The sequence below is a fragment of the Eschscholzia californica genome, unplaced genomic scaffold (genome assembly GCF_041429995.1).
Source record: "Eschscholzia californica isolate CP2 unplaced genomic scaffold, dmEscCali1.0.p SCAF_2, whole genome shotgun sequence".
In the NCBI taxonomy this organism is placed as follows: Eukaryota; Viridiplantae; Streptophyta; class Magnoliopsida; order Ranunculales; family Papaveraceae; genus Eschscholzia; species Eschscholzia californica.
This window is the reverse complement of record NW_028238309.1, coordinates 40,218,889-40,244,912: the sequence shown is the minus strand read 5'-3', so window position 1 is coordinate 40,244,912 and position 26,024 is coordinate 40,218,889. Positions and strand designations below refer to the sequence as shown.

The window sequence follows — 26,024 nt, the reverse complement described above, 5'->3', positions numbered from 1 at the left end:
ATTACATAGAGACAAATTTAGAACCTAAATGGCTAAATTACATATATCCATGCTATATATAAATAAATAGAGCCATGAATGTGCAAGTGCTTCCGTAGCATAGTGGTAGTGCGTTCCCTTCGTAAGGGAAAGGTCGTGAGTTCGATCCTCACCGGGAGCTGTTTTTTTTTTTTTTGAGAATTCGACTACGATATTCGTTACTCGTTACAGGCAAAATTATTACATTATTGACAGCAAGATGTAAACATTAGCCTTCTTGCTATTCTCTTTATATATATTGTTTGCTTTTAGTACACAAACTTAAGAGGTTGGGCTTAATAGTTTGATAGTGCCCTTCATATTACCTTATCTTATAGCCTACCTCAAGCCCAGCTCGTGTTGCTAGGGCTCAATTTTCCAATAACAAGAAGGCTAATTTAGTCATTAACTATTGCTTGAAGTAGATAGTTAGGGTTGTCTGGCTACGCATAGAATGAAACATATCAATCTCACCCGTCGAAGTAGATAAATGTTGTACATACCGTCCGATCAAAACCTCTTCTACCTCTATATATCTTGAACCCTAAATGCTTCTATAATCACACTAGTTAGCGTTCTAGGCTTCATTTCCTTCAAAGTTCCTACTTCACAATCTAGGGTTTCTAGGTCTTTTTCTCTGTATTTTTTTCTTTTTTAGCTTTTCTTCCCAGCAGAATCTGATGTACAAGAAATCGATCGCCATTGCTGACAAGGAAAAGTCATAGGAAGCATACTTAGTTAGTAGTTACTGGCTTGGCTAACAGGTACTCACTGATTTTTCGATTTCGAATATGTTAATTAGGTTTAAAATAGGCTTCTTAATCTGGTCGACAGGATTGATTTGTTCCTGATTGACTCGTTCCCTTGAAGCAATATTCAGTTTCAACTGTTCTTCAATATTAGCTGTAGCGGCAATCATACTACAGTTTAGTAATGGTGGAAAAGATTTTAAAACCCTAGGTATTTTTCTTCTGGTCAAAAATCATTTCTGCTTCATTATCTGGTCATTGTGGATTTTTAATTCCCCTTGACTCGTTCCCTTGAAGCGAAATTAAACTTTGTTGCTCTTATAATCTGTACTCTCGTTGCTCAATTGTTGCAATTGTGAATAGTTTGAGCATCTAAATTTCTTTCATTTTAGTTTGAATTTAGGTTTGTTTGATTAGTGGGTAATGTCGATGATGACTCAATAGACCTGTAATGATTACGGAGATGACCGTATTTTATAAACATCTAAGGGACTGAGGCAAACCCTAATCAAAATAACTTCAATTTGAGTTCATTTTTCTAAAGAAATGGTGGAAAAAGCTTCACTTTTTTACAAATTCACGGAATACTACTTGGGTATTTAATGCTAGTAGTATTTATTTTGGTGAAGCTATATAAATTGTTGCCCTCGCTATCCAATGTTGCTTCTTGTGCTTCATTTGGACGTTGGGTAACTACATTCATGATAAATTTTCTTAAATGTCCATGGTTATGTAGTTTATTGTTTTAGTATGAAATTAGGTCAAGATTGAGTTCTTTGAAAGTGGGCTGATTGGATGTTAGGTTAAGATTGTTATGTTTGGTCATCAAGGTATTATTTTTGCTTCATTATCTGGTCATTATGGATATTCAATTCCTCTTGACTCGTTCCCTTGAAGCGAAATTCAAATTTGTTGCTTGTGTAATCTGTACTCTCCTTGCTCAATTGTTGCAATTGGGAATAGGTTGAGCATCTAAATATCTTCCATTTTTAGTTTGAATTGAGCTTCCTTTGGTTAGTGGGTAATGTCGATGATGACTCAATAGACCTGTAATGATTACGGAGATGACCATATCTTATAAACATCTAAGGGGCTGAGGCAAACCCTAACCAAAATCACTTCTATTTGATATCATTCTTTTCAAAAGAAATGATTTCATAAGCTTCACTTTTTGTACAAATTCACGGAATACTTCTTGGCTAATCAGTTCTAGTAGTATTTATTTTGGTGAAGCTATAAAACTTGTTACCCTCGCTATCCAAAGTTGCTTCTTGTACCTCATTTGGACGTTGGGTAACTACATTTCATTTCATGATCAATTTTCTTAAAGATACATGGTTATGTAGTTTATTCTTTCGCTGTAAAAATAGGTCAAGAGGGAAGAGGATGAGGGAAGAACTAGCAGATCATGAAAAATTTGTTTAAAAAAAGAGGTAATTTTGAAATTGAGCTAGTCCTTTCATTGAATAAATATTTGGGTGCGCTGGGTGAGCAATTCAAACGTTGTAGTCATTGCCCGCATGTGACTGCATGTAGAACTGGGCATGTCAAATTTTGTGCATGCAATAATTGGATAAGGCGATGGTGCTTCAAGAAAATAACCCATACATAATCCATCCTCTTGAAGAAATAAACTGTAGTAGTCCTTTTCATTTTTCATATTATAGGGCCAAGTACTCCTATACAAGATGATGAGTGTTTGAAAAAGTTATAGAAGCTCAAGCTTCTTTCGTCCAAATATAGTACAATGGAGGATCTGTTAATTGAGAAGAATATTGAGTATTTTACAGTATCAGTCGATTCACTCTTGCAGGAAAATTATGATAGTTGAGAAGAATTTAGAGTATTATATAGTTTTAAAAAAAAAAACCAAGCCAGCATACTTGCATCTTTGAACATAATCACACATTTAAAACTGATAGAAATAAGCTGGAGGTCCCTTTATTTGGCTCAGTCTTCACACGGGGCTCGGGCTGATGCTAGTCGCAAGGTTGCCACCTTGCCAATTGGGGCCGCCCTTGAAGTAATAACCAGGTTCTTTAAACATTAAATGTTGTCATGGTTAGAGTATTTCTAATGGGACATTCTAACAAACACTCTTTAAATCTTAATTGTCAAGTGTCGATAGAGATTCTCTTTTTTAAATGTCAATATAGAGACACTCTAATTTTTGTTGGTCTTTAATGGAGATCTCTAAAGTCTCTATACTTGATACAAATGTCCCTCTTCAATCCAATTGATAACAAGTAGTTGAAAAAGTAACACTTATAGAGTCTCAAGGAGACACTCTCATTTTAAAGTGTCTAATAAAGTGTACCACTGAAGATGGTTTTTTAAACAGGAACTTCAAAAAAACATATGTGGCACTCTAAGTGTAAGAGATTGAGTATCCCATTGGAGCTTATATATCTAGTCAAATGGGAGAATTTCTTTTGTCATCAATTATTTTTGCTTCATTATCTGGTCATTGTGGGTGTTCAATTCCCCTTGACTCGTTCCCTTGAAGCGAAATTCAAATTTGTTGTTCCTATAATTTGTACTCTCGTTGCTCAATTGTTGCAATTGGGAATTGTTTGAGCATCCATATTTTTTTGTTTGATTTGAGAAACCCATCCATATACGAAATCTTTTTATATATTAATCTTTTATTTCTAACACTAAATTAACAAAATGTTTTTTGCTTTTTATCAATTCATTTTTATGTGAAAGTGTAATTCAAAACGGGACATTATAAATGTGTAAATTTTGTTTTTTTTTTTATATGAACAGTACTTGAATTAATAACAATTTGAAACTGATAATAGTATGAACCAAATGAATCTAAACTACAAATAGTTTGAAATTGATAATAATATGAATCAAGCGAATGTGAATTATAAATAGTATGAACTCAAATAACATGAATCAAAATGAATATGAACTACAAATAGTCTGAAACTAATAATACTATGAATCAAAATGAATCTAAGCTATAAATAGTCTATAACTGATAATAGTTGCAAAAGTAAGTGGTCTTCATCCAAGTATTCAATTAAGAATTTCTACTCGCCCCTCAACTAATAATTTGAAGTACTTGCAGATCCATCGTTTCCCCTATGGACTCCATGAAGATAGTAATTATAATGACGAACTCTCATCAACAGATCAATGTTTTCTTTTTGTATTAAAAGTTAAATTTGAACATTTATAAATTACCACTTTTGAATGATCATCCAGTGTGAAATTACTGCCAAGTGAAACGCTTTCTTGTGTTGGCAGTTTTGCCATAGGATCGTATGTTTGAGTTGTCTCATGTGTTGACAGAGAATCATATGTTGGCATTGGTTTATTGGTAGGCATCAAATTACTAGTTGGCATCAGACACTTGTTGGTATCTAATCACTTGTAGGCATAGAGGATGCCATACACTACAAACATAACGAAATTTAAGTTACACAACAAACTTGAATACAACGTAATACTATATTAAAGGCCTTACCTTTTCTTTCTACCTTTATGTTTTATTTTTTATCTGTTCTCTCGGGACGCCCTTTTGACTTACAAAATTCCGGATTACAGGATGTCTTCGCGTGCATTGTCTTCACAGTCAACTGTGTAACTTGAACCCCTAGATTTACTGGCCAATGCATCATCATGTTTTTTACTCAACTTATATTCTTCATCCATTATCGTAAATGAGATGCACTTTTTTCATCCACAAATGCGAGTCAGCCAACTCGATAAGCTCTTAAAATAAATTGTTATAAAGTTTTTGCTTCGGTGTAGTGTCCCGACCCCTATAATTCACATTAATTTTGGTTTAAAACCTTTTCATATCTTTCCTCCATCTCCTTAAAATGTATTTATCAGGTATTACTTTAACTTCGTTTTTACACAGTACATTAAGTGAATGTCGAAACAATATTCCCTTAAACTCAAATAAATGACATCGACTTCTTACGTCACATTTACCGTGATGATACAAAACATTGTAAGTAAACTTTTTAGTTGTTTTACATTCACCAATATTCTTCCAATCTACAATGTGACATATTCAAACTCTTCACCAAATTACTTCGTCGGACATGTGAGTTAATCTTTCTGTTACATCTATAATAACGACCTTTTTCAGGATTCACATCATGCTGTGCTCAAGACAGACTCGACTAATTTGCCATTTCCCATTATTTTATAATTTAGTTCTAATTTTGACATTGCATCCATTTTTTTATACTTGGTTGCTGCCAAACAGGATTGCTTCTTTTAGATTTATTTCGTTCACTTCCTGCACATGTTACTGTAACAAATCTTAAATGAGAAAATGGTTGATTAGGTCAATAAATTATTCATAATAACTTAAAAAACCAGTATCTTTCTCTATTAATTAAAATGTGCCAAAATATTACAAGTAATGAGACGTAGAGTTCAAAATAATATGGGTATTTATCAATCAGGTCATTTTCTATTTCTTTTCTTCCTTAAATACCCTTTCCTACTTCAAGTCAGTTTCTCTCTCTTAAAAACCTGAGAAAATTTTTAGGGTTTCTTTTGTTCTTCTTCTTGTCGAATCTTCTTCATCTCGGTTCTTCTTCTTCTTCATAGATTAAATTAAAAATAATCATTCAAAACTTAATATAGATTAACATCTTCGAAATCAACATCTTTCATCAAAAAAAAAATCTTCGAAATCAACATCTTCTTCTCGAAATTGCCTCCATTCCTCCAGTGAAGTTGTTCGAAGGTCTTCGAGGTTTGCTAAGCTCTTGAAGTCGTTCGGGATAGCTGAACGAAAAAAATTTTAGGTAAGTTTAAGTAATTGAGAGTAATGATTTGGCATATCCACTTTGGTAGTTCTCAGCTTAATCTATTGCTGGATAAATCCAGTCTTGTCAACCGAGTAAATGGTGGTAGCCATGAAGGAAGCTGACCGACTAATCCTGTATTAGCAAAATTGATCTCATAAACATTATATAGTTTGGTAACCAGTTTGGGAGACTAACTAGACCTAATGGATTGAATGACAAGTCCAAGGTTTTTAAGCTTCTCAATTTCCTCCTGAAGCTTGAAGAAGCTTTCTTAGAATTTAATAATTTAATCACTAAACAAAACCCACCTCAATTTCCTCCTGATGAAGCTTATTCATCAATTCTAGATCTTTGTGCATCAAAAAAGAAATTATCTGAAGGTCAACAAATTCATGCACATATACTGACATTCAATTCTGTAACTGATTCAGTGTTTTTTAGTACTACTAAACTTGTGTTCGTGTATGGGAATTGTGGATCATTAGCGGGTGCCAAAAAGTTGTTTGATGACATACCTGAAAGAACTATTTTCAGTTGGAATGTTATGGTTGGTGCTTATGTTTCGAATGGTGAACCATTGGGAGCTCTACAATTATACCGGGAAATGCGGGTATTCGATGTAACTGTAGATCTTGTACTTTCCCTTCTGTACTAAAGGCTTGTGGGGTGATGAAAGATTTGAATTATGGGACTGAGATTCATGGTCTAGCAATAAAGTCTGGCTTCGTTTCGGTTGTCTTTGTTGTTAATTCTCTTGTGGGAATGTATGCGAAATGTGATGATTATAATCGAGCAATGCAATTATTTGATAGAACTACTGAAATGGGAGATGTTGTTTCATGGAATTCTATTATTTCAGTTTATTCAAACAATGGAGACTCTCTTGAGGCTTTGAGGCTCTTCAGAAGAATGAGAAAATCGGGTGTTCAAATGAACTCGTTTACTTTTGTTGCGGCTCTTCAAGCTTGTGAGAAACCATCATTTTCGAAATATGATATGGAAATCCATGCCATTCAAGAGGTATTTTCATCTTAGTTACCTAACAATTATAGCCTACAATCAGACTATTGAATGTGTCAACTTGATTTCATTGAGAACAATTAGCTCTATCTGTCTTTTTTTCTATTCAAACACTGTATTATAATTTTCATGTCAGGATTGAACCTTTCTACAAGCTCTACTACTCTCTTAAGTGGAGATATGGAAGCCTATTACACACAATCCCATTATTATTCAGACGACATATGGTGTCAAATAGATATCAGATGGTTCCCAGGGCATCCAAAGACGTCCCGACAAGTTTACGATCTTCTCTTATGACGAAAAAACAGAGATGGCGGTGGAGAATGTTAGCTTGTCTCCCATACCTAATGCCTCTTCATGAAACATGGATATATGCAGAAACAATATTCAATCTTCACCCATTTTTAGAAGACTTTGAATCCATTACTTACCCATTTCTTGGTGCACTTAGGAGATTACAGCCTTGGTTCTTAATGTCGTATTTTTTTGCTGCATATTTTGGGGCAGTGAGGAAGAAAGAATGGCCACACTTTTTCCGTTTTCATGTTGTGGGTTTGTCACTCGAGATTGCATTACAAGTGATTGGTACAATAAGCCGACGGATGCCAGATGGTATATATAATAGGAAAATAAGTATGCATTTCTGGACAGCCATCACATTTGGTTACTTGTTTACAGTGCTTGAAAGCATTCGATGTGCTCTGGCTGGAATGTATGTCGATATCCTATTTGTATGTGATGCTGCATATATTCAAATCACGTATGATTAAGATTATGCTAATGATGAGATCGTGATGAATTAAGTAAACTTCTTTTTTAAATATACTCTTGTATTTCATTTTCGGGGTTCTGGAAGGCTACAACTTGAAGAATTTGTTTCAATTCTTTCGCATCGTTATATTTAGTTCGTACGAATTTGTTTAAACTCTTATTTTATATTCTCGATTTGCAAATCGAGTTTGCAAGATATGCAACTCAAGATTATATTCTGCAAAGCTTGCAAATCATGTTTGCAATACATATTTTGCAAATACAAATTTGCAGAACAGACTGTGGCAAACACATGTTTGCAGAACAGACTGTTGCAAACACGTTTGCAGATCAGACTGTTGCAAACACGTTTGCAGATCAGACTGTTGCAAACACGTTTGCAGAACAGACTGTTGCAAACACGTTTGCATAACAGATTGTTGCAAACACGTTTGCAGAAAAACGTAAAGGAAAAAACGCCGTTTTTTTTTGGGTTTTTTTTTTTTGAAAAAAAGTATTGAAAGTGGATCTTGTTAGAAAGCTAATGAAAAATCAAATCTAAATATATAATTTATATAGAAATCCGAAATTTCAAACAAAAGTTATATTGATTTAAAGTTTAAAGAAAAATAAAAGAATTTAGTTACACAAAATGACAAAAAGGGTATTTTAGTATTTGCACACTTTTTGACCTGAATAATAATTTTGAAATGTTTTGTGCTTATCTACTCATTTTCAATATTATTTTGACCTTTTTAGAAATTACCTCATCTTAAATCCCCCATCTTTTTTTGTCACCTTTTCTTGACTGGGTATTTTTTAGCATATTTGAAATCAAATTCATAAACATTCTCAACACAACTAAGTTCCAACCCAACTGATGGAACTTCTCTATTTTGCTTTTTCTCCTCATCCTCTCCAATTTCAACACCTTATCGTCATCCTCTCCAAAAGTAATGCATTATGCATACACCTTGAACTAACAAGATAAAAACGAAATCATAGGAAGAAGCTATAGAAATAAACAAATACAAACAATAAATATCACAATACAAAAATGAAAATAATAAACATCATTGGAATTTGAAGACATTAATTTGAGAAGAGAAAAGTTCACTCAATATTCATTATTTTTATGGCCCATATGTTATAATTAAGTCGGGACCAATACTAGATTAGTGTAAAAGTATAAGGACATATTTGTGACGAATTAGAATTTGGAAGATTTTCTCCCTCCATTTGCTCCCGGAGGCGAGATTGCTTTCCTAAGGAAAGGGAATGGAGGGAGAGATAGACTTTTTTTGATGTTGAAATATTGGAGGTTGAAAATATATGCTCGTAATAATCTCCATTATGTAAATAAGACTCATTTTAAGCTTGCATATTTCTTGAGGATCATGGGAAGTAGTTTTGAAAATATTTCTCAGTATTGAGTATGATCCCAATTTACCATAGGAGAATGATTATACCCTAAAACTCTGAACTTCATTCAAACATATAAATACAGCACACACACAGTTCCACCATTAAAACCAACCTCCAAGGAGGCCAAAAAAAAACCCTAGGAACAAACAGAACAACATCCTAACCAAAGATTAGCCTACTAACAACATCTAGAGACATTAAAAGTTAAAAACATGCAGTTACATAAACTAGACTAGACCCATCTACTACCCAAGTCAAGAAGTTCAGCAGTTATTGTCACATTCTTTTTTTTTTTTACTCTACTTTCCACCACCAGTACGATATTTGGATTCATCGATTTCGATTCCTTCTTCAGCTGCACGTTCTCCACCAGACTGATCCATTGTGCTCAGCCCTCCTTTCTTCCCCATCTGCTGGTACCCTTCTGTTCCTAGCTGCTCCTTCCTCGTCTGCCCTCCTCGACTTCGTCCTAATTTAGAAAGAGTAATATTCAAACCCACCAAAAAAAAGAGTATATCAAATCAGAGCATAAAATAAATGATAAATGATATACCTTCAGCAAGATGTTCCTGAGCTTCAAGGCTTTTGCCTCCAGTTCCACCAGGAACTACAGTCTCACCTTGTCTAGCCCTAGCATCAAGTTCATCTCTGTTCTGTTCTGAAGCCATTCTCTCTCTCACACACACACACACACACACACACACTCTTAAAAGGGTATTTTGAAACTACAAAGAAAACAACAAAGCTTGCTGGATTTCCTTTCTTTTTTTCTCAATTCTAATTTGAACACTTGCTTGGTTTTACTATGAATGTTTGAGATTGCGTATTTATAGGAAAGAGTGGTGGGGGCACGTAATGGTAAAACGCGGCAAGAGGAGAAGAGTTGAGAGCTGCTTATTAGACACGCTTGTATCATCAAAATTAGTTAAGTGTCCTTCAACTGTCCACTAGAATGACACGTGTCTTCTCTAAAATCACAATGAGGTTTGAATTTCTTAGCCATCTCACACGTAGTGTTACTACTACCACTCTTGGAGTTTGTTGGTTTAGGGTTTAAAATGGATAAAGATTGGAAGTACACTGTTCTATGTTTGTCGTCCATCCCCTCCGATTGTTGCGGCCTCATAAGTTTAATTTTGGATTCTACCTACCGGTGTTGATTTAGTATCCAAATAGGTCAATCCAATCCGATCAAAAAAGATTTGGCGGGTTTGGGAGCGATCTAATGGTGATCCGGATTGGTTCAGATATTAAAAAGCCAAAATCGAGTGGTTTGGATCGGTTTATGGATGTGGTTGACAGATAACCGAAAAAATCGAACTAAACTATTTATTATTATTTTTATGTTTCGTATATATAAATATATATGATGGGAATGATGGATGGCTGAAATTCAATAGTTAAGTTAGTTTCATCAAAACATCAAAATATTCTAATATTAAAAAAATCAGAAATCAAAACACAACAACTAGAAAACATGCGTTTATCCTCTTTTTTTAACTCCTTGAGTGTTGAAAACCTATGTCGGATTAATTATGCACATGTAGACTTAATCGTTTGTGACTCAATACTAATTTTCAGCATGTCTAAAGTATAATTGTAGTCGGTTTTTAAGTCAAAAATGCAAAATTTTGTTAATGGTAAAATGTCACAGGTGGTTCGATTATCCAATCGAACCAAACCGTTCATGCACAGTTCGGATCGGTAACCGAACTAAACCATGAACGGATTGATTCGTATTGAGATTTGAAAAAACCGAACCCTTCGGTTTGGACTTTGGATTGACCTAAAAAGTCGGTTATCCAACCGATGTTCACCCCTAATTCTACCGAAGGGGAAACTTCACACTTATGTCATAAATTGTTGTTGTAGAGTAGTGGTTAAAATGGTTTTAATGAACGGATTCGCTGGAATAAGCAATAATGAATTTTGTTTGTTCTCTATCTCTCTTCTTACTTCCTTCTCCATCTTCTTCCTTTTCTTCTTCTCATCTTCTTTGTTGGCTAAAATATGTATTAGAAAGCTTATATTTTCGTATTTCTATCAAGTCACAAAAAACAGGAGAAAAATAAAAACAAATCAGGTTGGAAAAAAAGAATAATATCTAAAAACCCAGAGATGAATTAATGCCTAGTAAGATTTGGTGGATTAGAAGTAACATGGTTGTTTCTATGGGAAATTCAAAAACTAAAATTTGAAACCAAAATAAACATTGTTGGAGAAGAGATGATTAAAGAAGATGAACTATAATTTTATTTGGAGAAAGAAAATGTGATTTTTTGTTGGAGAGAGAAGATGAGTTAGAACTAATGAGAAGAAACCTGAAGGTTTCTAAATGGTTGTGGGATATTTATAGAAGAATAGAAAAGTATTTAACAAACACGAATGAGGTTATTTTGAGCAAAACATCTTAAGGACTACAAACCCATTTTTTGGCAAGTTGGGACCCTAAATCTTTTTAGGGTTTTATTTTGGACTATTCTCTCATGGCCTCATAATATTATAATTTTATTCTCTAATCTAGTGTATAATAAAAATATAAAACTTCTTTGTTGCATCTCCCAACCATTATCTTTCACCAATACTAATTGTCCATTTAACTTGGTTTAGTTTCTGACATTCTTCTTCTTCTTCCCTCTCATCTATCTCTTCTCCGTTTTTTGCCAGCGAAGGGAGATGGAAGAACAAGGTATCAGTTGATTTTTTTAAAATTAAGGTCGTCGTCCAGAGATTGTCAGGCGATGACTTTTTGTTGGGCGGGTGAATTTTACCCTCAAACATAACATTGCCTTTAACTAAACTTGGTCATAATAAATTGACCAAGTCAAGTTTGCAAAATACATTGCCTTTAACAATAAAGGGCATTTCCTATAAAATTTCCTTTTTGGAGATTTTTTTTGAAGAAAAGATTCATTCGTTAATATGATAACATCAAATCCAGTACATCAAACTGACTATTGTATTTTAAAGTGCAGAACAAAGTAGATCTAAACAGTCTCAACCAAGAACATGGAGCAAAAAATCTTGTTTTGATCCTCCTCTGATCTGATCCTTTCTGTTTCGATTTTGGTTCAGATCTGTCTGGTTAAAACCATTTCTATCATCAACTATTTCCATTTTCTAGAGAGAGAAACCAGATTTAACTTCAACTCCTCTCATCCTAATCTTTTCTAGCATCAACCATGGACCTTGGCTGGAAACAGTCGTAGATAAGGGTGTCCCTGAACCCAATATGCACGGAGTAGTCTTATCATATAAATTAGGTTTGTTAGTTTTTTGTTTTAGTTTCATGTATTAGGTTATTTATTTTTCATTGTTGTCTAGTACTTTATCTTCAGATCTGGATTCTATATTTCCATAAGAATCAGTTCGTTTTGTGTTTAAGTGTTTTGTAACCTTAAGGGAGATCTTGAACTAGTCAAGTAGTTTTCTTAGTTTCTTCACTGGAGACTTATTGCCCTCAAATGTAACAGCCGTATTTTCTTTACCTGTTTGATTTTCTTTACCATGGGTTGATGGTGGTCGAGCTCTCCGACGTCAGAAACAACAATAGTTCGGTGGAAGAAGATAATGCACGTGTCACTAGCATTGCAATTACATGCCCGGGGGAAGGGGGGGTACACGTGTGACTTATGTGTATATTCTAGTTCAGTAAATGGGTCGCACTTCTTAGTGGGCCTTGGGATAGTTTGGTGGCCCAAACCCATAGTTTATAGTTGGACTTGTTTCCATCACTATTTGGGTCAGTCGTTTGATCCAGGAATAATACAAAGGGTCTGGGTACTCTATATGTTTGGTAAGCCTTTTGACCCGGGTAAATGGTCGAGGTTTAGCTCTGAAGCTCATTTGGGACTGACATCTTTCTCAGACGATACAATCTATATCGGTTTATCTCCGTACTTGTTATGGTTTCGGACTCCTCCCATCTTGGTAGCACTACAACAGTGGCCTCAATTATGACCATATTTCTCATTAGTTATGGTTCTCTACTTCACCTTTCGCCCTGTCTGCATGATTCTGCTGGCTTTGTTGAGTCTTTCAACTCATACTTAGTAAGCGACCCTATTTACCAGGTGTTTGGGGTGAGACATGACTTCTCTATCAAAAGAATACTGGGGGGTAATCCTGGAATCTTTTGATTCCACCTTTAAGAAATTGTGTGGTTTCTTGGAAGCTATGAATTTCTTTTTCCATTTGGTTCTTTCGGTGAAGCTTGAACTATATCTGGTTTCGAAGTGGTGGTCAAGAAAATATGGTTTCCAGCAAGTTATTGTGGAAGGCAACTCAGTCAATCTCAGCAACTTATTGAATGGGAGGAGAAATTTGATCATCTAGAGCTCTAAACATGTTTTAAAGGATTCTAGAAGCTAGTCTCATCTTTTACTAGTATCTCCTTTGTGCATGTAAATAGGAAGTTCAACAGTAAACCTCATAATCTTGTAGTTAACTCTAGGAAGAACAACACAACTACCACTACTTGTTTTCCTAACTACACTCTTTCTCATCGTAACATCAATGTATCTTGTTTAATTATCAATCAATATATGTTATGTTTGTCTAAAAAAAAGTACATCAAACTGACAGAAAATGACTGAAGCATAGAAGTTAACCTCAAGACATAGTTAAGCTTTCTAACAACTATGACCATTAATGTGCTAAGTCGAAATAACCATCGTGTGGGGGGCTGAATTGGAATTACATGTGCAATACAAAATCTCCATTTGTTTCCCTCTCAGCAGTCCACGAAAATGCTAGATTTGATTGTAGATCAACCCTTTTTAGTATCTTTATACTATAAAACAACCAAAGATGATTCTTTGTTTTAGAATGGGTTTTCATCATGAAAGATAATAAACCGATACAAGTGATACTCAAATCGTGCAAGGACGTTTGTGTGGTGTGTAAACTATGGTTTTCCTTTTGCAATTTTTGGTTTTTGTTCCAAACATATTTAAGTGTAATTTGTAAATCTATGCATTTCTTATGTAATTGGTTTCTATACGTATCTTATTCAACAAAATATACTGCTTCTTTTTTGGTTGCTGCAAATCAAAATATACTACTCCATGTGCACAAGTCTCACCTCAATAATTCACAACAAATCGCCTAAAATAGTCTCTTACTCCAAAAAAGTTGGTTTAGTGCAAAAGAAGCAGTATATTTTGTTTTTGTTTTCCTATTCAAGAATTGATTAATTAGGAGAAAACATTAGAATAATACAACATAAACTCCAACCCATGTCTATGTTAGAAATTTTCAATATTTGAAAAGTTGGTTTGCTGTAGGCATGGGGTGTGTCGACTCATCACATCCTGGGGTTGAAGCAGGTCCAAAGGGTTCGGTTGTTCGCCGATTCAAGTGGTACGTGAGTTGGGTTTAGTGCATGTCGTGATTTTATTAAGGCTATGTGCAAGAGAAAATCGGTTGCCATCACACCCATTCACCTTTCCATGTTTAATGGACACATCCCATTGAATGGATGCATCTTTCTTAAGTGGCAACTAGTGGATGATTATTTATAATGATGTTTCCTCCTCATTTCTATAACAGACAACAAAACAACCAATTATTCTCTCTCTCTCTGTCCTGATCTCATTTTATGTTTTACAAACAGTGAAAGCGTTTTGGAATTTTCATCAATTCATTTGACAAGTTTTCGGGTCAATTACTTTGGCATTATCAGTTATATTTAGAGTGCTCTCGATTTTGGTCAAGGCGTGCATGCTTTGAACCAAAATAGTTGTTAAGACTTCATCGTATCCCGAAGGCAAAATTCCATACCCGTTGTGTACTCGTGGTTTTATCAGAAGGGGGTGAAGTTCTGTCTAAAAGAATCGTTATAATCGAGCTTTGAAATTTCGTGTACAACATCATACATTTCTGTTTTTCCATTTCAATTAGTAGTAACAACAATTTTTTAACAGTATAAGTTAAAAAAAAAAAAAAAAAAAAAAACAAATTCTACGATGTTTTTTTTCTGGTAACTTTTATACTGTCTCATACTTGTATTCACAGGAGTAGGATTCCAGGTCATTAGTAAAAATAAGAATTGTGAAGTTGGTGACAGATAACAAATTTTTATTTGAAAAAACCACATGTTTCGCCAACTAACCACCACCATACGCCCCTGGTTGCCATGCTCCGCCCCTCCTCCATGACCCAACGACATGAATGTCTCGTTGCTATGGGGTGAAGCGTGACAAATTTTTATTACTTAGCAATGCCACGACACGGTATGGTTCATGACCGTGTCAAACGAATTTGTAGTGTGGCTGAAACACGTTGAACATTTGACAGGCCACGCAACCGTTGTATAGATTATAGCTCAGTTGGAAGGATTGCATATCTGAGGCTCAGTACCAGCACTGACTTTTGGAGGGCCCTAGGCGAACGTATAGACGAGGGCCCCTACACTTTAAGTCGAAAAAATTTAAAATGTAAATTTTTTTTTATAAAATTTGTAAATGTTAAATCATATATGAAACAAATACTACTTAAACACCGTTCTGCTTGTATTTTGCGATGCAAAATCACTAATCACATTTGGGTAGTCAATATTCTAAGATAATTCATGTTCAATAGATGACAAAGCTAATCCATTTACTCTTTCTTGAGACATGCTAGATCGCAAGTAAGGCTTGATTAACTTCAAACTTTATCATGATTTTTCAATTCTGGGAATAGTGGTGCGCAAGGAGTTTTTGAGGAGAGAGAACGTCCGGGGTGACGTCCCCTTTGTTTAGGTTTTTTCCTCTCTCCTTTTTCGAAAACCTTAGCCGCAATCTCCACCAACACCATTAATCTACCTTCATCAATAGCAGGGTTTCCCACAATTAATTCACGACAACAACAATTAAGAAACTCCTACTATTCCCATCGGAGTAATAACCTTCTTCAAAGATCCTCCATCATCATCACTGGATCTCACACGCAATCAGACATCCTTGCATTCCCAAGAGAAGAACCTCAAGGATTGGCAGGAAGAAAGAATAAGAAGACGCTACACCAACCAAAGAAAGAGTTCCGACGTCAGTTAATGAACTCATGCCTGCTAAATCTTGAGATAAGTACCCATTAAATCCATTGCACATCATTACTGTTATCTCCTTCTCTCTAGTTTTTTGTTTGTTTCTGGCTGTCGTTTCTTCCTTTAGGTAGTAGTTGAGATAGAGTTTAGGTTCTCGCGGGAGAGAGGGATGTCAAAAGTCTTTTTGGCTGAGTAGACAGCTCGGGTAGTAAATCCTCCACCAATCCCCTTGCATGCACGCCAATCATGGTTTTTTGGCTGCCAAGCGTCTCCAGCCTTTATAAACTTTTGATTATCTTCCAGTTAACCACCACTCTCCTTTTCTTCTCAATTAGTTCTCGTCCTTTTCTTCTGAACATCTTAGTCTTCTCGCTCTCACTTTGCCACAGTTCTCCTCTTACCTTTACGTTCTTTTCAATGGCCACCCACTATGCTATAGCCAACAGGGGCAGACTCTCACTCAGATACTCCAAACCCTCAACTAATCAGGAGCTACAACCGATCAATCAAGGCTTTGTAGCCAGGTGGTGTTGTCCATATGCTGCTTCCCTATCCCAACTCAAAAGACTTCTTTATCCACAATCCAGGTTCTTTAGAGACTGCGACTATTTTGAGGTAGATGGACCCATTAACACTTTCTTGATCAAACCGAAAAGTCTGTTTATCCTTAATGCATTAAACTTTGGCAGACCTTGGATTATGAGGGGTATGGTGGTAGTGTTAAAACAAGTAGATTTCCCTCTCACTGAGGACGTTCATGACCTATATTATGAACCGATGTGGTGCACCCTTTATCGTCTCCCTCTCGCTATTCAGAACAGGGTGGACCTGGAGATTATTTTTGAGAGAATGGGGAAAATCATCCAGATAAAACCTAGGAACCTAGGGTTTGTCAACAACCAAATAATTCGAGTGCACTTTCTGTATGATGTCAGAACACCACTTCTTGCTGTTTTCAATCCTATTTTTGTGGATAGGGAGATGGAAATTAAATTGAGTTATCAAAAGTTTCCTGGAGCGATATGTCAACAATGCAGGATTGTCGAGCATCCTCTTACTCGTTGTCCATCAGTGAATCAAGACTCCTCAGATGAAGAAGACTCCAACCAGGACCCTATGGATACAACTATTGTGTTATCTCCAGATTACACTCCTACTGTCCCTGAACCAGTAACACCACCTCCATCCCCAATCCACCATCCCATACCACCCCATCACCTTTTCTCACCTACTGGTAAGCGTACCAGAGCTAGCTCGAGTCACCATTCCATTTCATCAGACCCCTCAGAAGACTCTGTGCTAAGTCTGTTTTAGTGGGGTCGGGTCTTTGGTCTATTAGTTCTTGTGTCTTGTTTAGCCTCTTAGTTTTGGGGTCTTGTTTAGTCTGCTCTCTTGTTTGTTTTTGCCTTTGTTTGTGTTAGTGGCTGGTACAATTGCAAGAAGTGTTTTCTCCTTTCACAGTGAGGTCAGGAGTGTAAAAGGAGATCTTGCCTTGCTCAATGGTATAAGACATTGAGACAAGGTCTCCCTTTTGGTCTTCTTGCTAGGTGTACCAGCTGGGTCCTTTTGTGAGCTTACTTCCTATCTTTAATGGACTGAATTGTTAGTTGTGTCTGTTTATCTTGATTTAGTGTTACTTGCATTAGTAGATTTTCCTACTTTCTTTAGGCTTAGTCGGGAGTGCCCTTAGTGAGAGGGGCCTTTAGTAGGGGGAGCGGGTCTGCCTGGTTTTCTGTGGTGCTCACAGATTAGGTAGTCGCTGGGGGGTCCTGGCTCGATTTTATAGGCACTCCAGCGGATTTGGCTTAGATGGCTCCTCCCATATCTAGCTGGTCCATTCTGGCTTGGAATGTTAGAGGGTGCGGAAACTTTCTTAACAGAAAACACTTGTGGACCCTAATCAGAGAATATAAACCAGATGTCATATTTCTATCCGAAACTAAATGCATGAACACCAACATTAATAAACTTCTGAATCTTGGAATGGACTACTCCCAGTATACAGTTGAGCCCAATAATAAAGCGGGGGGGTTAGCCATCTTCTGGAATAATAACATAGATATGGAGATTATTTATGCAGATAAAAACATCATTCAGGCTAGGGGCTCTCTCATAAATGATAATTCTAGCTTTATTCTTTCCTGTTTCTATGGATGCCCTTATAATAATAATCGCATGGGCCCATGGAAGACTTTGGCTAGTTTGGCTCCAGACAGTAACTTACCATGGGTCATCATAGGGGACCTAAATACTATTCTCCACCTGGATGAGAAAATAGGAGGCAATAGAAATCTCCCTACCCATGTTAACAATATTAAAAGTATGATTAACAACCTAGGAGTTCAAGATATTGGTTTTAATGGCTACCCTTTCACTTGGTCGAATAGACAATTTTCGGGAAATCTTATCCAAGAGAGGCTGGACCGGGCTCTCACCAATGATCAGTGGCTTATTGAATTCCCTGGCACCAATCTCAATCATCTCCCGGGGGTAGGGTCGGACCACAACCCCATCTTGCTGACCACTAATCCTAAACCTCATCTTGGACCTAAACCGTTTAAGTTCATTCGCACCTGGATGTCTCACCCAGATTGCAGCAATTTCATCCAAGACAAATGGATCTCCAACCCCCCTCATGTTCAGTTGTCGCTGAATAAGTTGGCGGGGCATCTATCGAGGTGGAATAAAGAAGTCTTTGGACATATTGACAACAAGATTAAAAGTCTGACGATAAATATCCAACGGACCAGAAATCAAGAAACGTTTCAAAGACTCTCCAAAGAACTGGAAGAAGCTTATAATCAACAAGAAAGCCTGTGGCGAGAAAAATCGAGAATCGCTAACATTCATCTAGGAGACAGAAATACGAAATATTTTCACTCGAAAGCGATTCACAGAAGCAGGAAAAACCAAATAATGATGATCAAAACGGAAGATAGCTCTTGGACCAATGATCATAATGAGATAGCCAAACTGTTCCAATCAAACCTAAGCACAATCTCCACCACAAATGGTCACACTGTGAACAACAACTTTCTTACTCTCTTCTCTACTCAGATCACGGATGCTCAGAATATTATGATCACAGCGACGCCAAACAACGAGGATATCAAAAATGCAGTTTTCTCCCTTAAATCAGATGCAGCTCCGGGTCCTGATGGCTATCCACCCTATTTCTATCAAGCCAACTGGAATACGGTCTGTACTGATATGGAACAAGTGGTCAAAAACTTCTTCCAACATGGTTTCCTTCCGGCTATGTCCAATCATACTCATATTTGCCTGATTCCCAAAACCAAGACACCGCAATCCACCTCGGACTACATACCAATTAGTTTGATGAATACCACATACAAAACTATTGCTAAAATCCTAGCCAACCGTCTCAAAAGCACACTTCCTAATCTGATCTCCCCTTTTCAAGCTGCTTATGTTCCGGGTAGGCAGATTATGGATAATATCATCATCAGTCAGGAACTTTCGCATTCTTTTAGAAAGACTCGAGGGTCTAAAAGCTATTTTGGTCTCAAGCTGGATATGTCGAAAGCTTTTGACCGAGTAGAATGGTCTTATCTTGAACTAATTATGTCGAGGTTGGGGTTCGCTGATCAGTGGATTAATATGATCCACTCTTGCATAGCCACCTCTTCTATGGCTGTTCTCATCAATGGGAGACCTGGTCCCTCTTTCAATGTCACCCGTGGCATCAGACAAGGGGACCCCCTGTCCCCCTTTCTTTTCACTATGGCAATGGAAGGTCTCAGTAGACTACTTGAAGGTAGTAACACCCTCCCCGAATTCATTGGCTTCCCTATTCTCAACTCCAACCTCACCATTAAACACCTGTTGTTCGCTGATGATAGCATTATTTTTGGTCGAAATTCACTTGACAATATTAATATCTTAATGAACATCCTCGATATATTTGGCACTAATTCGGGTCAAATGATCAATTACTCCAAATCAACTATCTTTTTCTCCAAAAATACCCACCCGAAGTTTAAACGGATGATCATCCGCAATCTCAAAGTTCATCAATCCTCAAACCTTGACAAATACTTAGGCACACATCTCTTTATTGGCGCTAACAAAAAACAAGTCTTCTCTTCTTCGATCACTCAAATCCAAATTAAGCTATCAAAGTGGCATACAAACCTCCTCTCCCAAGCTGGCCGCTCTATTGTGGTTTCCACCATAGCAGCGGCCGTTCCCCGATACCAAATGCAATGCTTTGCCATTCCAAAGGGCATAAGCAACCACATTGAGATCTTGCAAAGGTCTTTTTGGTGAGGAAAATCTACTTCCATTCACACCATAAAATGGTCCCAGATTTGCCGACCCAGGAAAGAAGGTGGCCTGGGTTTCAGACTGCCTACAATCGATAACCAGGCTTTCCTCAGCAAGTTAGTGTGGAGAACTCTAAAATATCCAGAGGCACCTTGGGCTAGGATTTTGAAGTATAAATATTTCTCTAAAGAGAATAAACCCAGGGCAGCCAAACACACTCATTCTTGGCTATGGAAATCCCTTTGCAAACATTATGATCAGGTATCAAAGTTAATCTTTTGGGAGGTTAACAAAGGTACCAAGGTGAACATATGGAATGACTTCTGGATTCCAAATCACCCCCCGCCCATCAATAACGATTCCAATAGCGAGCTAAAGATGGTATCCCAACTTATTGTCAACAATACGTGGAACAAAAATGTTATCTCACAAATATTTGACTCTAATATATGTAATGCCATTCTTAGCATTAACTTACAGGAAGCTCACGAGGATACGATGCGATGGACATTGACAAAATCAGGTAACTTTTCCATACGATCTATGTACCACTTTTTACGACAAAACAACCAAGATGATGAATCGATCAAATGGAATTTCATATGGGAAATTAAAACCATCCCTAGAATTAAGCTATTCTTATGGAAATGTTGTACCAATAGCCTACCGGTGAGAGAGAGAATTGGGAAATACATAGGAAATATCACTAATTGTACTTATTGTGACAGTATAGAAACAACTTCTCATGTACTTCTTAAGTGTCCTTATGCTAGGCAAATTTGGTTTCGTTTTCACGTACATTCAGATAATATTGATAATCTCAGTGAATGGATTACCCACTGGAAAGACATGGAGGAAGAACAGGTAATATTATTCTCAAAAATTTTCTATCTCATTTGGAAGGCGAGATGTGAGAAAATTTTTGTAGGCAAGGATCAATCTCCGATGCAGGTTATATCTTTAATAAAGAACACCATAGCAACCGTTACGGCTATTTCAAATACACAACACAAAACCAGGGATCAGTCTAAACCCGAGTTGGAAAGCAACTATATGATAGTTAAGGTGGATGCGTCGTTCACTAAGGTACAGGATCCAGCAGGTTATGGATGTTACATGCTTGATGAACACTCCAATTTTGTTATGGCATTAGCAGACACTATACGGGGCCAGAACTCGGAGGAATGTGAATGTTTAGCTATTCTCAAAGCACTTCAATGGGCCGAGAACCTACAAGTCAAACGGATACTCATAGAAAGCGATAATCAAAACCTTATCAACAACCTTAACAGCACAAGTTCCATGATCCAATGGCAGTCAGAGAAGCATCTTCAGGAGATAGGAAAGATCAGGAGCAACTTCGACTACATCCTTTTCAGGCACATTTCGAGAAGCATCAATAAAGAAGCAGACATGTTAGCAAAATGGGGAAGGAGGAATATGAAAAGATCCACATGGTCATCGCTTCATACGCTAGTTGTTGTTAGGCCGTAGTTTCGTTTTCTTCTTGTTTACTCAAAAAAAAAAAAAAAAAAACTTCAAACTTTATAAAACTTCTCTCCGTAGAAACCACAGTAACCGGAATGGTCAAAAAAAATTCTATAAGCGATCCACGCATTCAGACGCCCTTCCATCAATTTTAAATACTCTAACACCAATACCAGCCCTGCCTTTTGGAGGGCCCTATGCGAACGTATCAACGGGGCCCTACACTTTAAGTCAAAAATATATAAAATTTGACTTTTTTTTTATTAAAATTTGTAGTTGTTAAATCATACATGAAACAAATACTACTTAAACACCGCTCTTCTTGTATTTTTTGATGCAAAATCACTAATCACATTTATGTAGTCAATACTCTAAGATAATTCATGTGCAATAGATGACAAAGCTAATCCATTTACTCTTTCTTAAGACATGGTAGATCGCAAGTAAGACTTGATTAACTTTAACTTTATAAAACTTCTCTCCGTAGAAACCACAGTAACCGGAATGGTAAGAAAATTCTATAAGCGATCCACGCATTCAGACGCCCTTCCATCAATTTCAAATACTCCAACACTTCAATTGGTCTTTTAGCATTCTTTGGCAAAACCCTCTTTAAAACTTTCTATTCAGAATAAAAATCATCTCCGTCAATGTCGGTTTGTTGTTCATCCTCTAGAAAGCTTTCTAAATTGGTGCAACATATCTTTAATCTCTCATTGTTTAACTTCTTTAAATCAAATCAAATCCCAAAAATGTTTGCATATACTTGAAACTGTTCAACCTACTTTTAATAGATGAAATAGCTTGATCAACACAAGTCATTCCCCCCCCAAAAAAAAAATAGGCAAAAAGTAGTTGACTCGAAATGATTCTTCGGGTGTAAATGTGTGATAAACCCTTGTAGAGATTCTAGAGAATGAAATAGAATTGTGAGTTTGAAGAGAAATTTGAAAAGAGATTCTCTTATTAAGGTGTCTTTTAGGCTTCGATGAGTAGTTAATTAAGTTTTAATGTTATGACTTTCTTTGTATTTTAAATTTCATATTAATTAGGTTGCTTTTAACACTCTGACTTTAATAATTAGTTTAGTAGATTTGGGTAGGAGGAGGGATCCTCCTCCGGATTTTCCTCTTTGTTGTTTATGTTATATCTGTAATAAGATCTTGGAGTGTAGGTTTGAGAGAGAGATTTTATGGAATCAAATCTTATTCTACAAAGTTCTTATTGGATTTTTCCTCTTGTTCTTCTCTCTCTAACATGGATCACATATGCATTTCTTAGAGTTATAAAATTAAATTCGATGGAGGATTTAATAAACTTGTTGGTGATTTTATATGTTTAAAGAATGGAAGTATGGACAAAGATGTCAGTGAGAAAAGAAGATTCAATATCGCCGAATTCTACGATGAACAATTCAAGAAGATTGAAGATGAAATTACAAAACGATCAAAGATTTCACTTTTCCTACTATTATACTATTGTTGCAATATTTCTTTTTGTCGACCTTTAGGGTCTTTAATTCTCGATCTGTAGGATCTTTTTGTCGACCTTTACGGTCTTTAATTATCGATCTATAGGATCTTTGTGTCTGTGTCTAGTTAATTTCTTTCCCTTCATGAGGCACTTTACATTTGAAGGTATGTAACTCTCATGTAGTTCTCAAAGAAATAAGAATTATCATATATGTAACATGTGATTGTATCACTTATGACTGAAATATGGTTTCAAATGGTTTAAAAAAAAAAGAGTAAATTTGGGTAAGTTTTGTTATTTGGTATCTACATTTTTTACTTTTAGTGCATATTTATAAAGGAAAAAATCATCTAAAAAATAATGTTAGTCATGAGAGTCAAACCCTTGACCTTTAGGTTCACTAATCCCAACTCTACTACCCGATTAGAATTGTTATATATGTACGTAAAATAATACATATAATACTACTATCTATATATATAATGCTTTATGAAATGGCGGCCCTCTAAATTCCGGGGCCCCAGACGACCGCCTAGGTCGCCTATAGGCCCAGGGCCGGCCCTCCTGAGGCTGAGGGCATATTGTTATCTGAGCAATGTTTGCCCCATTCTATGTTTTAGAACCTCTTCAATAGTTTTCCAAGAATTATGTTTTTCTTGGCTTCAAAAAAGAATCCTATTCCTGAGAAAATCTTTGGCAGTTTCATCTATAAAAACGTCTCTTCTGACTAGAACCCATCCCTGTGAAGTAGAAAGTGGAGGCGAGATTTTGCAAAAACAAAAGATGGAGTCATATTGGTCAAATCAAGTGGATGAAGCTCTTGTCTTTGACATTCCACAAAACTATTATCTAATTCGTCTGAGCCCAATGCAGAGACACCAGATTCAAGTTCAAGTTTGCAGAGCTGATGGCATTCTTCTATTCGACATACCCGAAGACTATCTTCAACTACCTCGGAGACCTACACGAAGAAACCAGGTTCTGATTGGTCTAGAGCTTGGCATACTTACTTTCCGCGTTATGCAAAGCTATAACCCTAGACAAAGAAACCTTCCGTCTCGCCAAGACGATCTTGTATTCTCTTATCCGCTAAACTTTTATCCCGAGATACCTAGACAGCATAGGTTTTATACAGAGGATAACCGCGTTATTGTTGGGGTCCCTCCTTATAATTAAAGGACTCCTAGTTGGAATAGGATTTCCCTTATTCCTTGTTTGGGGAAAAAATAGAAGTTTCTATTTTTTCAAGCCTAAAACGGAATTCCTATTTCTTTTGGTAAACCTCCCTATTTATCATTATAAAAGGGAATGAAAGGGAAGAGATTATACACAACAACTTCCAGAACAAAGAGAAGTCAGAGAAAGAGAGATTTCTGAAGTGGTTCTTTCAAGAGAGATTGAAAGAGCAGAATATTGGTTTGAAGAAAAGAAGATTATTAATCTTGTGAAGCAATTTAGTTTGTGGTTATCTTCTTCAACCTTTGGTAATCTAGGATTTGTTCAAATCCTAAGGAGTAGGAAATATCTATTTCTTTGTTTCTTTGTTCAGTTTATCCACCATAGGTTTGGTGAAGAGTTGTGTAACCCATTATTTAATTATAGTGGAAGATTTCTGGACTAGGTCCCGTGGTTTTTTACCTTCTAGTTTGGAGGGGTTTTTTGCCACGTTAAATAATCTTGGTGTCTTTACTTTTACTTTCGCATCGTTTATCTTCATATTCTTGAACAAGTTAATTAGGTTATTTTTCCTAACAAGTGGTACCAGAGCTAAGGTTGGATTTATTGTTCAGAAATATGGAAGTGAATACTAATCGCATGATTAGTTTAGATGGAGAAAACTACTTGATGTGGAAAGCAAAAATGGAAGATTTGTTATACTGCAAAGACCTAGCTGCACCCATTGAAAATCACGGTACAAAACCGATGAAGATAGATGAAGAAGACTGGAAGGTATTAGATCGTAAAGTTGTTGGATTTATTCGACAATGGGTAGAACCCAGTGTTTTTCATCATGTATCGACGGAGACTTCCGCTTATAGTCTATGGAGGAAATTAGAAGAATTATATGATCAGAAGACAGCTGCCAAAAAGGCTTACTTGTTCAGAAAGCTAGGAAAATTACAATATAAAGAAGGAACCTCAATTGCTCAACACTTGAATGAGATGAAAAGTCTAGTAAACCAGCTTTCTGCAATGAAGTTAGTTTTGGATGATGAGTTGCAGGCCTTACTTCTTCTAAATTCTTTACCAGATAGTTGGGAGACATTGGTGGTGTCTCTTAGCAATTCTGCTCCTGATGGCATAATGCGTATGAATCACGTAACAGGTAGTTTGCTGAATGAAGAAACTAGAAGGAAATCATCGTCAGATGAGTCTCATTCAGAGGCACTTGTTACAGAAAGACGGGGGAGAGGTAAAAGTAGAAAACCTCATAACCGTGATAAGTCAAGGGGGAGATCAAAACCAAAGAAAGAAGTTAGATGTTTTGGTTGTGGAAAAATGGGTCATTACAAGAGTGATTGCAGGAACCCAAAGAAGGAAAATAAAAAGGATGATGAAAAACAAGATAATGTTGCGGCAGTTGCCTCAGGTGATGACATTATCTTACTCTCAGGTTGTGGAGACACTTGCTTAAGTATGACTGAGTCAGAACTAGAAACAACATGGTTGGTTGACTCAGGTGCTTCGTATCATGCTACTCCATGTAAGGATTTCTTTAACTCTTACAGAACTGGTGACCTTGGCAAAGTCAGGATGGGAAACTTAGGTTTCTCAAAAATCGTAGGAATTGGAGAAGTGAAAATTGAGACGAGCACAGGAAGTACATTGATTCTTAAGAATGTGAGGCATATACCAGATCTTCGATATAACCTAATCTCTACCGGAGTATTAGATGATGAAGGGTACCACAGTCACTTTGGTGATGGAAAGTGGAAGCTCACAAAAGGGTCAATGGTGATAGCAAGAGGGAAGAAGTGTTGTACTTTATACAGGACTCAA

At 36.5% G+C, this 26,024-nt stretch overlaps 2 protein-coding genes, 1 long non-coding RNA gene and 4 other non-coding genes across 7 annotated transcripts; 6 read left to right on the top strand and 1 right to left on the bottom strand.

Annotated features, from left to right (window-relative positions):
- The first annotated feature begins 88 nt into the window (after nucleotides 1-88).
- On the top strand, nucleotides 89-160 carry TRNAT-CGU (transfer RNA threonine (anticodon CGU)). The gene has a single exon. It is a non-coding gene; the product is annotated as a tRNA-Thr (tRNA).
- A 416-nt stretch (nucleotides 161-576) lies between these two features.
- On the top strand, nucleotides 577-2,268 carry LOC147557888 (uncharacterized). Its single transcript, XR_015234212.1, has 2 exons — nucleotides 577-782; nucleotides 853-2,268. It is a non-coding gene; the product is annotated as an uncharacterized LOC147557888 (long non-coding RNA).
- LOC147557891 (small nucleolar RNA SNORD25) lies at nucleotides 1,191-1,269 on the top strand. The gene has a single exon (XR_015235542.1). It is a non-coding gene; the product is annotated as a small nucleolar RNA SNORD25 (small nucleolar RNA).
- LOC147557890 (small nucleolar RNA snoR136) lies at nucleotides 1,323-1,468 on the top strand. The gene has a single exon (XR_015235517.1). It is a non-coding gene; the product is annotated as a small nucleolar RNA snoR136 (small nucleolar RNA).
- On the top strand, nucleotides 1,926-2,072 carry LOC147557889 (small nucleolar RNA snoR136). Its single transcript, XR_015235518.1, has one exon. It is a non-coding gene; the product is annotated as a small nucleolar RNA snoR136 (small nucleolar RNA).
- Nucleotides 2,269-5,060: 2,792 nt separating the features above from the next.
- Nucleotides 5,061-7,411, top strand: LOC147557887 (protein TIC 20-I, chloroplastic-like). Its single transcript, XM_086664354.1, has 2 exons — nucleotides 5,061-6,571; nucleotides 6,727-7,411. The coding sequence occupies exons 1-2, from the start codon at nucleotides 6,221-6,223 to the stop codon at nucleotides 7,342-7,344; spliced, it is 969 nt and encodes a 322-aa protein (XP_086520480.1). The 5' UTR covers nucleotides 5,061-6,220; the 3' UTR covers nucleotides 7,345-7,411.
- Nucleotides 7,412-8,790: 1,379 nt separating this feature from the next.
- On the bottom strand, nucleotides 8,791-9,551 carry LOC147557886 (protein EMB-1-like). The gene is made up of 2 exons (XM_086659457.1): nucleotides 9,303-9,551; nucleotides 8,791-9,218 (listed from the first exon to the last, which is right to left on the bottom strand). Exons 1-2 carry the CDS (start codon nucleotides 9,415-9,417, stop codon nucleotides 9,049-9,051), a joined length of 285 nt encoding a protein of 94 aa, XP_086515583.1. The 5' UTR covers nucleotides 9,418-9,551; the 3' UTR covers nucleotides 8,791-9,048.
- Between the last annotated feature and the right edge of the window lie 16,473 nt (nucleotides 9,552-26,024).